Consider the following 12,090-nt stretch of genomic DNA (forward strand, 5'->3'; position numbering starts at 1 on the left):
CTGGTTCGTGACAGGAGACAGAAAAACACATCTATATATTCATGCACATTGAGCTGTGCAGCTGCAATCTGACAATGATGTTTTGTTCCATTTCAGAAGGGATTATATCAAGATCCCTAAGATTACTTTTTTTATACGATTGCATTAGAATGAGCATAGGCAAAGCTGTTCCTCGCTGAAATATTAATCAGGCAAGTGGGAGAAGGGAACAGAGCAGAAGGGAGCAGGCATACGTTGGTGACTGATAGCTCGTGAGGAGAAGACGCCCCCATTTCTCAGCCCTTCTGAGTGTTTGTTTTCTCTCTCAATGTTTTAGCAAGGAGCTTAACCCGGACATCTGCCACTTAGATCCCTCTCACGAAGCGTACTGATGGAGAAGGAGACAATAAATGCCACAACATCCAATATATCTTAATGGCGATCCAGCAACAGTCTATGCAAAGTATAGCAACGCAATACTTTTGGTCTATTGTTGTTTGAAGAAGGAGGCTTTCGTTATTTAACTATGGCAATGACCCTACTTTAGAAAACTGAATTGTTGCCCTTAACATGTGCTGCATTGTGTTGTTACTCTTAAGTTGTTCTATGTGTCCTTGCAACAAGTGTTCGTGGGAAAGAGACCCATGGGATCTGAAAGATAGCTGCATAGCAGGAGTTGGAGGGGAAATAGTCCACTTTATCCCTGTAGTCCCTGTAAACAAAGAAAGGAAGGACTCCTGCAGTCGGCTGACTGTGTCTTCCTGCCTCTTTTACACCTTAAAATAATTCTGTTCATATTTCTTATTTTCAGTGAGAGTGAGGCTTCTGTGCTAAAATATGTGAGAGTACAACTGTGAGAAATATTGCCCTTTGGCTGCTTTAGACCACTGGTACACTGCTTTAGTGTTCATGTCAAAAACCAACAACCAAGCTTGAGCACAGGCTTTCACAGATAAGGCATACCTCAGTGTTTTGTATATTTATTTTGAGTCCCAGACGAATCCCACAGAGACGTATGAAATGTTGATATTATCGGCATAATGTGACTACACTGCTTACATAACCTAAAGGAAAACTAAATGTTGAATAAGAGATTATACTTCCTATACTACTCCTTAATATTTGTCTTGAACACTAGCTGAGTTGCCCTTTGTTTGCTGTATATAAATGACTGACGACAAGGCTATAGCAACTGTGATTCAGCGTCTATCATCACAAACAACATTGTGCATTTCTTCCTTTTCCTGTTTCTCATTCTCTCCCCAACTCCTTTCCGCTCTACCCCCACCCCCAAGCCAAGTCTGTGCCGTCAGTCGACGCTCATTTCCCTTTGAGTATTTCTCATGCCAGTCATGAATATTTATGTGTTCCTGTCAAAAACCGCCCCTGAAACCATGGCACAGGAAGGCTGATTCACCTGGTCACGTGATCACAGCTGGCACCGACACATTCCTGTACAGACACTTCAGCCGCAGTGCAAAAAGAGATGCTGTAGTGTGCCACTCTTTTAGTTTAACTTCAAGGATATCTTCTTTAAGGTGTCTGCTATGATATGAAAAGTCAGCACCAGCCATGGGCGAAAGGAATTATATAAGCATCTTAAAAAAAGAACAACACAGAGAATCCTTTTTTCTCCATTTCATCTAGAACACATTAAACCTTTTTATAAACCTCTCTTCTATTTTGGACATCATGAAATGTCAGGCCATTGGTATCACTCCATATGGGCTTGGCATAAGTAATGTGGATAACGAAAATTTGCAAAACAAAGCCACCTGATAAGTCACAGATGACGACATGTCTAATGTATGTGTTATAGATATACATAAACAATATAAATTCTTAAACCACAACATCTTTTTAATATTCTTTATATTTCCCTCCCCCACTCATTGTAATATTTGATATTTTAGACATTAAATTCACTCAATTCATGCAGTTTTTTCTCATGATGTGATACGACTGAATACATTTGTGTTCCTGTTGCAGTGCTCTGTAATAATTACAGTACACAGTGGGGAATGATAGAAAGCAAAACCCATGACTCTTATCTTTCTAAAAAAAAGACACAAATGATTTTGTTTCATTCACTCTGACATTTCACAGCCAAAGCATAATTCTAATTGATAGTGACTCATCTCTAAACACTGCTGGAGAGAAAACCGTTCATCTTCTCAGACAGAAAGTTTATTAAGGAAGACGTGTTTGATGGGGAAGGAAACTCGTTCATGTGAGAGGAGTGATAAGACCTGAAGGATTTTGGTCGATAGAACACAACTTTACAGCCAAACAGCATATGTTTTGTCTCTCTGGGTAACCGTCAGGCAGAAAAAAGGATACATTTTTTCTTGCCCTCTGTGTGGTTGGTCTGGAAATAGTTTAGGAACCTCCATATGCTTTTATATTTTAGACCAAAATCTAAATTTGTCAGCAACAATTCTGAGCTAATATCCTCCTGACGTGCAAAAGCTACTTGCGCTTCCGTCAAACTGTGTTAATTGTGTCTAACATATGTATATATTACTTAGTTTTTGTTTTGTATACCCCTTTTTACCCACCCTTTTTTTCTAGGCTCTTATCTTTTTATGTTATATGTTCTTTTATATTTGCACTGTGGGACTGCCAGAAACGGTATTTCAATGTTCTTTATGTATAACACATGTGGAAACTCTGACAATAAAGTGGACTTTGACTTCGACTTTGACTAATCAGTGCTCAGGTCTCTCTTCATATGCTGATATAACATACACACAGATACACATTGATGCCTCTTTTCATTGTATATCTTTGGCAGAGAAATACAGTACACACATGGCATGCTGTATGACGGTTTAGGCAATTTATTTACTTTTCTTTCTCGTGAGATCTAGCTCATTTGCATCCAAAGCACAATTATACTGATTACTGACAAACCTGCTGCTTTTAGTCCAAACGATGTCAGAGAATTGGGAGAAATTGCCAGCTGAATTTGACAGAGCCCAATACTTCATGTTGACTGGCGGTCTGAAAAAGCAAAGATATTCACAATGACTCAATCAGAAAATGTTCAATCTTAGAAGCTTGAGTTTGGATAAATGACTTATTGTGGGTTATTCATTGTTTGTCAAATGTGTCATTGATACATTTCCTGTGTTTCAATTTATGATGTGATGATGTGATGTGTCACAACATCGTGCATCATGCCGTCAGATAGTTATAGAGGAAAAGTTCTGGTAATATCAGACTTAACCGAAAGGGAGCCGAAGAGTGTGCCTGCATTCATATTTCAGTTTTTCAGAGATGAATATATAAGTGGCTGTTGAAGCAGAGAACATGTCACCGTTTAACAGCATTCCAGCGTCTTCTTGCATCTTATCAGTGATGTGAGAAGCTTATCCTTGCTAAGTCTTTTAGCTACATGATTGATTATTCTGGCTTTTAAGGAAATATTAAGAGTTTAACAGTTATTTTCTATTCAACAAGAATAAATCTTTGCTTTTAATTTGTCAAATACTTCTCCTACTTCAGGCCCTCAGTCTATGAATTGAGTAATGCGTGGTGTTCGTGTTGCTAGGATTAAGTTAATTTATAGCAAATTAGGTTTCCCTTCTGGCATGCACCTACTTGTTAGGTATTCATCCAGAATTGACTGCAATATAATGTTATGACATACCCTCTGACTCATCGGAGGATGATTAAGGCAGCGTAGACAGTCAAAGTCTTTAATTAACAACACTCAACCTCTTTTCTTTCTCCCCATCATTTTGGTTATTTCATTTCCAATAGCTCTCTGCAGATGTGTTGGCAGCATGAAGAGCACCTGCGTACGGAGCACTTTACTCTTCGTTATGCTGTGCTTTGTTGAAGGCTGTCATAATAGATTTCTGTTAAGATGTCTTGATTGCTTTTACATTTCCCTTCTCAGGACTAAGTTCCCTTTTTCCTTTTGTCTTACCTATTTCACTCACAGATCAGTCAGATGCTCGGAAATGAGTTGAAGTTTGCGGTGCGGGAGCCCATCGGCCTGAGGTGAGATTTCAAAAGCTCAGCAGCTTACAGTTAACCCAGCGGACTGTGTGAGGTCAGCTGTGTGTCACTTCCAGTAAAGTCTAACATGTTGTAAACTCTGACAAAACAAAAGCACAATAGATATTTCTCACAGGAACGACGTCATGTAATGTCTGTCTTTCTTTGAAGGGTGTGGATACTCATCTCCGCAGTGGGGTTCACAGTCATGGCAGTGATGGTAAGTGTTGCTTAAATCAGTGTTTCTTAAACTGTGTCTATGAATTGAATTAATTAAACATATCATACAATTGTTTTTTTAAAGGATTCATAGATTCATTTCTAAAATCTGAAATAGTACGTTTATTATGTTCTTAGCTAATCATTTGCATTTTAAAATAAACTGAATTCACATGGATTAAATCACATTTTAAATTAGCATTTTTCTCTTGATCGGTGTTTCCTGCAGATAATTGAATGCATTATTTTATGGGCACTCTGTGTTGAAATGGTGCGAATAATTCTAATACATATATCTTTATATACAGTATATATATATTATATTATATACATTTCCCTTTTAATATAAAAAATAAATATATGCAGCATTAAATTATGGTTAGTAATATATAGTACACTCCTTCTCTTGTAAGTGTAACACAATGAAGAACCTCAGGCTGTAATCATCATCATCACAGGAAAGGGAATCCATCCATTCAATACTAAAACATGTTCACTCATTTGTGAATGTTTTTTGATTTAAAAAACAACCGTTGTACAGTAATTAAAGAACAAAAAACTCTCATTGTCAAAGGAAGGAAAATCCCATTATGCAAACCCAGCAGGAGGTTACTGTAGATTCTTTCCCATCTTATCAGAGAGGGACATCTGGAGACACAGCTCCATCTTTGTTGCACCTCAATGCCCCCAGTGTTTGGATCATAAAGTGAGTCCAACTCACAAAAAGGAAGACTTTGTCAGTGCATTTTGGGGGCATTTGTGGAAGACATAATTCTGTTGTGGTAATAAGACAGACTGTGTTGTGCTTTGTGTCCCTACACAGGCCCTGGTGTTTCCTAACCAGCTATATGAGGTTGTTTTTGAGGAGGAGCTCTCCACAACTAGCCTCTCCATCCGCCTTTATGGAGGAGCACTGCTTAGTAAGTCTTCACTTCCATTCAAGCTTCCTGATGCATATCTGCAGCACAGTGATTAAACCGCAGCTATGCATGTGGGAGTTAATTCACTGTGCTACAAGGATGCTAACACACCATTTTAATGTATACATTCACAAAAATGTACACTGCTCATCTGCACATGGTCTTTTGTGATAATGCATTCATTACAGTTCACACACATACATTCAGATGAAGTACAAAAAGCTCTTTTCTTCTTCCAAGGCATCCCTTAAGGCTGCAAAAAAAGGCTGTGTAATTGTATTCAGTTCCTCTATGTTTTGTTCACTAAATAACAACTTGACAGAGACCAATTCTCAAGAATGCACAGAAAGGGCTCCAGTCGCCTCACTGGCCTCATATATCAGATCTAAATCCGGTGGGAGCCCAATGATGGCAGGCAGGACAGTGTATGTAGTGTGTGTGTGTGTGTGTGTGTGTGTGTGTGTGTGTGTGTGTGTGTGTGTGTGTGTGTGTGTGTGTGTGTGTGTGTGTGTGTGTGTGTGTGTGTGTGTGTGTGTGTGTGTGTGTGTGTGTGTGTGTGTGTGTGTGTGTGTGTGTGTGTGTGTGTGTGTGTGTGTGTGTGTGTGTGTGTGTGTGTGTGTGTGTGACCGGAAACTAAGAGAAGAGGCAGTGTATTATTCCACAATACACTGTAGCAGCTCACTGTCTGTATCAAGCAATACATTTAGTTTTTTTGTTGCTCCTCTGTGCCACAGGAGTCAATCGTGGAAATAAATATGCCAGGCAGTTACAGTTTTTTCATTTTATTTAAATAGGCTACTTAGTCTGAGGGATTGGAGACAAGCCGGTGAGTCAGCCACTCAGTTAGTGATGAGGGTTTGTGATGCGACAGTAGCAGAGAGGCACACAGGTTAATTTTTAATGGGAAAGTAAGCAGGGAAATACAGAATGGTGAGAGCAAAGGCTTAGCATTCACTTAATAACCAGCTTAGTGATTATTATTTACATCAGCATTACACCTTTTATAGACACACAAGCACAACATATAGATTAGATCTGATATATTTCCTCCTCCCTCACTTTTTAAGCATAAATACATACATTTGAACCAATATAAAATCTGACAAATAATTAAAAATCCTCTGCATGATGACTGCATTACCTGAGGAGATAAAAGCTCAAACATATGACTGTGAGGAGGAAACTATGAATGAAGCAGCTCTCAATCTAACAAGGCCTACCGAAGAGGTGCTTTGTTTAAATGTCAGCAGGGCGGTGGGGATTAGCAAAGGAAATGGATGATATCTTCCAAGACGAGGAGCGGTATAAAAAGGGACGATGGATGGGGTCTCATCTGCCACACAGATGGAACCTGGCGGGGAAGGGGAGACCGTCCATCAGCCCTCCCACCTTTTCTGCCCACCCCCTGTCCATTTCCATCGCCTCACCATGTTTGTGTGGGTGGGTGGGACTGAAATACAGGGAAATGAACTGGAAGAATGGCAGGGATTAAAATGATTGAGCACAAGCGTTGATCACAATCAATGAGTCGGGACATTCAAGGAAATCAATAGGCCAATTATCACCGTGAGCATGTGGCATCACAGTTTACAGCTCCACCTTCATTGGCCTATTGTGTACAGAGCATTTGACTGTGTATTTGTTTTTACTAGATCTCAATATACTTACACATAAATTGACATACCAGCTATGACCAAAGACAAATTATAAGGCTGGAGAGGTAAATGTAGAGAAAAGACATGACTAGCGCTTATTGTACCTGGAGGAATTTAAAAAAATAGCTGTACTATATCAATATAATGTATTGATGTACCTTTGTATACATGGACTGGATCAGTACAGTATAGTACCTCTGTTTATGTAATCACTCTGGGACGTGTAGGAGTTCTTCTTCTTTCCTGAGTTTCATTTTGTTTTCTTTCCCATGCTCCAAAACCTATAAATTCCTTTTTATCACATATTTTTTCAGGCCTGGCCCTCATCATCTGGAATGGTCTCTACACAGCAGAGAAGATCGTCATCCAGTGGACTCTGCTCAGTGAAGCGTGCTACTTTGCTGTCCAGTTTCTAGGTGATTACATTCCTCCATTACATTATTGTACAGCTATTTTATGAGCTATATCCTTTTTTTTTTCATAGCTGTTATAAATCAGTATCTCACTTTTATAGTGACTGAGTTAAGACAACAGCTCAGAATTGGTTTTACTACAGAACGCTGTAAATGGATGTGCTGATAGTGCCCTCTTGTGTTCAAAGTGTGGAGTCACAGATGTGTATTATTTTAAAGGAAGTGTTTACATGTTATCAACTGTATCTTAAAACAGCACTCACAGGCCCATATGTATATTTAAACTGCGTTTGGTCTCATGAACCATTCCCCTTGTTGCTGCTGGAACTGAAGAGACCTCTTTCTGAAGCAGATGCAGTGCAAAGATTCCCTGTTTTGGTTTTTCATCTAATGTATTTTAGGAAGTCTTTCAAACTTCATGCCCTTTTTTGTTTTTGCTCTGATTGATTTATAGCAAGGGCCTTGAGATGAGAACAAAACATAGTTTGCCTCATCCTGTATTTTCTTTTTTGTACAACGTGTATTTATTAGTGTGCATTGTCCCTTATGTACAATAGAATAATCTAAGTTAAAGTGAAGGGAGAGTGAAAGCGGACACCTTTCGTACTTCAAGGGAAAGTAAAGCTAATGTCAGGCTTCAGCTTTTGCTTATGCACGTTTCTTAAAATTAAAGTATGTCTTTGTGTTATTACTCATCAACTAACACTCTTTTGGAACTTAAAAATGATACCCTTGATTGACACTGAATTTATCTAACACGCACTGACAATTGCAGGAATACACTGCTCTCTTAATGTACATGCGGGCGAGTATTGTTTAAAAAAAACAGATGAACAAAACCTCCTTAATGATTACATTTCCAGAAGTTAATATAAAAAAATAATAATATGAATAACGGTGTAAACATCCTATTAACAGCACAAGATGTTGTTCTGTGTTTTCAGTGACATCCATCACTTTAATCGAGCTTGGCATCCTGCCCAACGCCGCCATGCTCCTGCTCGTCAGCCGGGTGCTCTTCCTGGTGGTCACCATGGCTTACTACTACCACCTGGGCCGCAAGCCGAAAAAGATCTGAGTGCTCTGTGTGATTCTTTCAGGGAGGGGGACAGCTGAGCACAGATCACTAACAAGAGGTCAGAAGGTTTGGAATATTATTTGATTGGGGCTTGGAGCATTACTTTGCCAGTGAATGCCCCCTTTCCATGGGACCTCGCCTATTGTACCCCCCAGTATTTAACAGATGAGCACAGTCTCACATTCCAGACTCTGCAACAAGAACGAGAGACCCCATGGTGGAAGTGAATTTCTCTTTCACTGGGCTTTGAGGTCAAGCCCCTCTTGACACACATTCCTCCTTTGTGCCATTCTGAGTGCCGTTATTACAAAGGAGCTAGCAGTTTGTAGTGCATTGTGTCACCTAGTTATATGATTTCATTTGTACAGTACACCTCACTCACTGTTCATGTACAGCCACGTGATTTCCAGATTCAGTATTTTGTGTTTTCTAAAGTTGCATCTTGACTTCTTAATCACACACAAGGACCGAGAGTTTGTGCTCTCGTTTATTTGATGCTGTTCATGTTAATTCCTACTGTTTCTATGCTTAAGTGAAGCCTGAATATATGTGCTCTTGCATGCTTCTCTGACACCTTTTCATTGAACAAATTGAATGGGGAAAGGCATCCATTTGTGCTTCGTGTAAAACTTAGCTTAATGCTGGATTATTGACAATGCTTTTACTGCTTACAGTTTTCTTGGTCATCACACTGAGGAAACTTACCTAAAGGTCCTCTGTTACTCTCAATAATGCCCATAACACATATTCAGATTTAAACTGCGCAAAAAGTATGCTGAATTTAAACATTATTCAGGGATAAAGTGATTAGTTTTTAATTCTATGAGCTATCAGTCAAGAGGTTCTACCAAAGTTAATAGGAATTGTGTACAGAATATTGAAACTACTGAGATTAATACATGTTACGTTAATAAATATGTGTGACTCGTAGAAGAGAAGCAGTGTGTACTTCCCTCCTTGTTGTGAGTGCGCTGCTGGGTAGGACTTTAGCCTGATATATGTAAAGTATTTTAACAATCTTCTTTACTGTAACATTATTGCCACAAGTCCAGCATGTAAGTGTGCAGAGCAAACAAACCTGGTTCCTCTTCAGTGTTGTAGCACAGCTTTTTTTACTTAGCCTTAAAACTACGTAACAGTCATCATCACTGCATCCTACTTCTTGTATATATGTGAATAAAAGTATTTACTATTATGTGTTGTTCTTATGAACCGGAACAGGGAACAGTATTAGTTAAATGGTTTTCAAAGGTTAATCTTTCTCTTGGTGTGTCTTATTTTGTACGTATTTAAGTGACTTTTGTCTTTTTGACATGCATGCGATTTATTCCACCAAAAGAAATGGCTCTAGCTGTGTAGCAATTATAACGCAAAGCGGAAGAAAACAGTAGAGATGTTAATGGTCGTGAATAGATGCATATAAGCCTCAAAAAGGAACATTTAATTTATGATGCAGGTGAACTAAATGAGACAGATACAACCCATCAATTGACCCAATCCATATGTTGAATTTATTATGTTACCTCCCACTTCTTGGCACACCTTCAGGTACGCAACATCCCTGCTCAGTGTTTTAGAGCTGAGACCAAAGTGCTAGTTTTTCATCTCAACAACTCAAAAAGGCCAGTCTAAAGGTCAGTTAAAATAGTTGACTACTTTTGTACATTCAGTTTGAGTCAAACAAGAAACATACAGTCGGCCTCCTCCAAAGGTGGGCCATATTGTTGCAAATGACCACATTCAGCCCTGCCCTCAAAGGGAGTGGCCCTGAGGTTGCAGTGATTGTGGGTTAGCAGTTGCGAGTCCAGCTCTGAAGGCAGATGTTACTTGTTACTTGGGTGAGCTCTCTGTTCAGATAGGCAAAACATGAAACATGGGTGAGGTCTCCCGTCCTCCTGAAAAGTTGTAATTATCCTTTTTTTTTCTTCCACTGTTTAATTAGATGTAGCTCTCTCAAGTGACATTGTGTGCCCCAACCTACTGCTCCGTCCTGACTAGCAGGGTAATTATGGAGTTCAGAAAAATTTCATTCCATTTCCGTCGATACTACAGGCCTCAAATCATCAGCCCTGTGAAATGTTCAAGGTCTCTCATGGGTGTTATTTAAGGAGAGATGGGCCGTTTTTTGGGGGGGGACAGGCAGAAGAAGGGAAGCAAAGAAATGGGTCTTTCATCCTCCTGGTTCTCTGACGTAAATTAGTCCAAATATTGCATTCCTAAGCCGTTTCCTTGACATTTTAGAGGAATAGTAACTTGGGTTGTTAAATCCGTCTGATTTAGATCCATCATATATTGTTCTGTTGTGAATAGGATCCCAGGTCGGATTGTTTCAAGTTGTAGCATTGTGTTTTTATGTATATATGTGATATATTATACCTCAGAAATGAATTGTTATGGATTTTCACTATTTAGTTTGAAATAAAGGACTCTACTGTTTATTTTGAAGACTTGAAAATTGATGTACTCATCTTTATTCCTTGTCTTTTTTATAAAATGTATAAGAGCCCTGAAAAACTGTTATTTTTCATTATTGATTAATCTGCATTTTGTTTTCTCAACTACTCAATTGTTTGTCTGGTAAAATGCTGTAAATAGTGAAAAAGCTGACTTTCCTAACCCAAATTGTGTCTTAAAAGTGCATGGTTTTTCTTGTCATCTAAAACCAAAACACATTTAGTTTACGCTTCTATAAGATAAAAGAAAGCAGTAAATCCTCAGATTTTAGAAGCTGGAGCACAGATTGTTAAACCTATGTGTTTAAAAAATATACTTAAACCTCTTATCAATTACAGAAATAGTTGAAGAGTAATTTGTTCATTAACAATGAAAGGATGTGTTGATTTCTGATAGAAGTTTTATTACTTATTGAGAAGCTAGATAACACCTCAATCGTCTACTGTACTTTAATTATATTTGTTTCAGTTTATTTCTTTTGAAGGTACCAAATTGAATATAAAAGGTTTACAAATCATCTACATCAAGCATACGGATATGCTAGACACATACCTACATACTGGGGAACCGTGATTTTGAAAAAAAGCTTTCCACTCAATCAAAACATCCTGTGTAACTGAAGCAGTAGGGGTGACACTTTCGAGACTTCCATTTATTGATAAAGGTATTGTTAGCTGGCAGCCTCAAACAGGTTACTTTCCGATTACCTGCAGTAATCTTTAGAGAGGAGATCATTTAGCAAAATGTACAATTTAGTTAAACAAAATACCTCAACTAACACAACAGAGAGAACAATATGGGTCTAACATGTCTCAACAAATAAAACCAGGGAACTGGTATGTAATCTCACCCTTTGTTGGGTGTATTTTGTTTAGAGGGTTTTTACATGTGAATCTACCTGGTTTAGCCTACCACACATTTCTGGGAAACTAACCTTTCCCGTACCACGTGCTCTCTCTTTACATACACTTTGGGCAGAGGGTGAAAGGGGAGATTGTGTGGCACAGGAAATGTGTGTGTGGTTAAGGTTGTTCATAGGCAAAAAGCTCCCATGGTTCCCTGTGTATGAACTTTACTTTCCACTTTATGTATTGAGTCCTGTTTATTTCTAAAGGCATAGTGGTGAAGAGTAATTCAGAAAGTACATTTACAATGCCGCATTTAAAGGCAGTTTAAAATGTTTTCAGAGTCACCCAGCAACAGTTTATCCACATACATGCAAATCTAAGTTTATCATCTTCTGGTATAATTTGCATTATGTAACAGCAGAGCAGTTATACTGTTATGTTGTGCATCTTTAGGAGCAAATCATTATTATTATGTGTTCTTAAAACCTTTTTATTTTCCAAAAATGTAAATTTAGATTA

At 38.5% G+C, this 12,090-nt stretch overlaps 1 protein-coding gene across 2 annotated transcripts in view; it reads left to right on the top strand.

Moving 5' to 3' along the window:
• The window catches only part of LOC134882742 (tumor protein p53-inducible protein 11-like), a 29,674-nt gene extending 18,960 nt beyond the window's left edge, over positions 1-10,714 (top strand). For both annotated transcript variants that reach the window (XM_063910655.1, XM_063910663.1), the window contains 5 exons: positions 3,929-3,987; positions 4,156-4,204; positions 5,027-5,123; positions 7,093-7,194; positions 8,136-10,714. In XM_063910655.1, the coding sequence (XP_063766725.1) occupies positions 3,929-3,987; positions 4,156-4,204; positions 5,027-5,123; positions 7,093-7,194; positions 8,136-8,269 (441 nt within the window). In that variant the 3' untranslated portion in view covers positions 8,270-10,714. The remainder of the gene's footprint in view (positions 1-3,928; positions 3,988-4,155; positions 4,205-5,026; positions 5,124-7,092; positions 7,195-8,135) is intronic.
• Positions 10,715-12,090: the final 1,376 nt, after the last annotated feature.

This window comes from Eleginops maclovinus, chromosome 2 (genome assembly GCF_036324505.1).
Source record: "Eleginops maclovinus isolate JMC-PN-2008 ecotype Puerto Natales chromosome 2, JC_Emac_rtc_rv5, whole genome shotgun sequence".
NCBI lineage: Eukaryota > Metazoa > Chordata > Actinopteri > Perciformes > Eleginopidae > Eleginops > Eleginops maclovinus.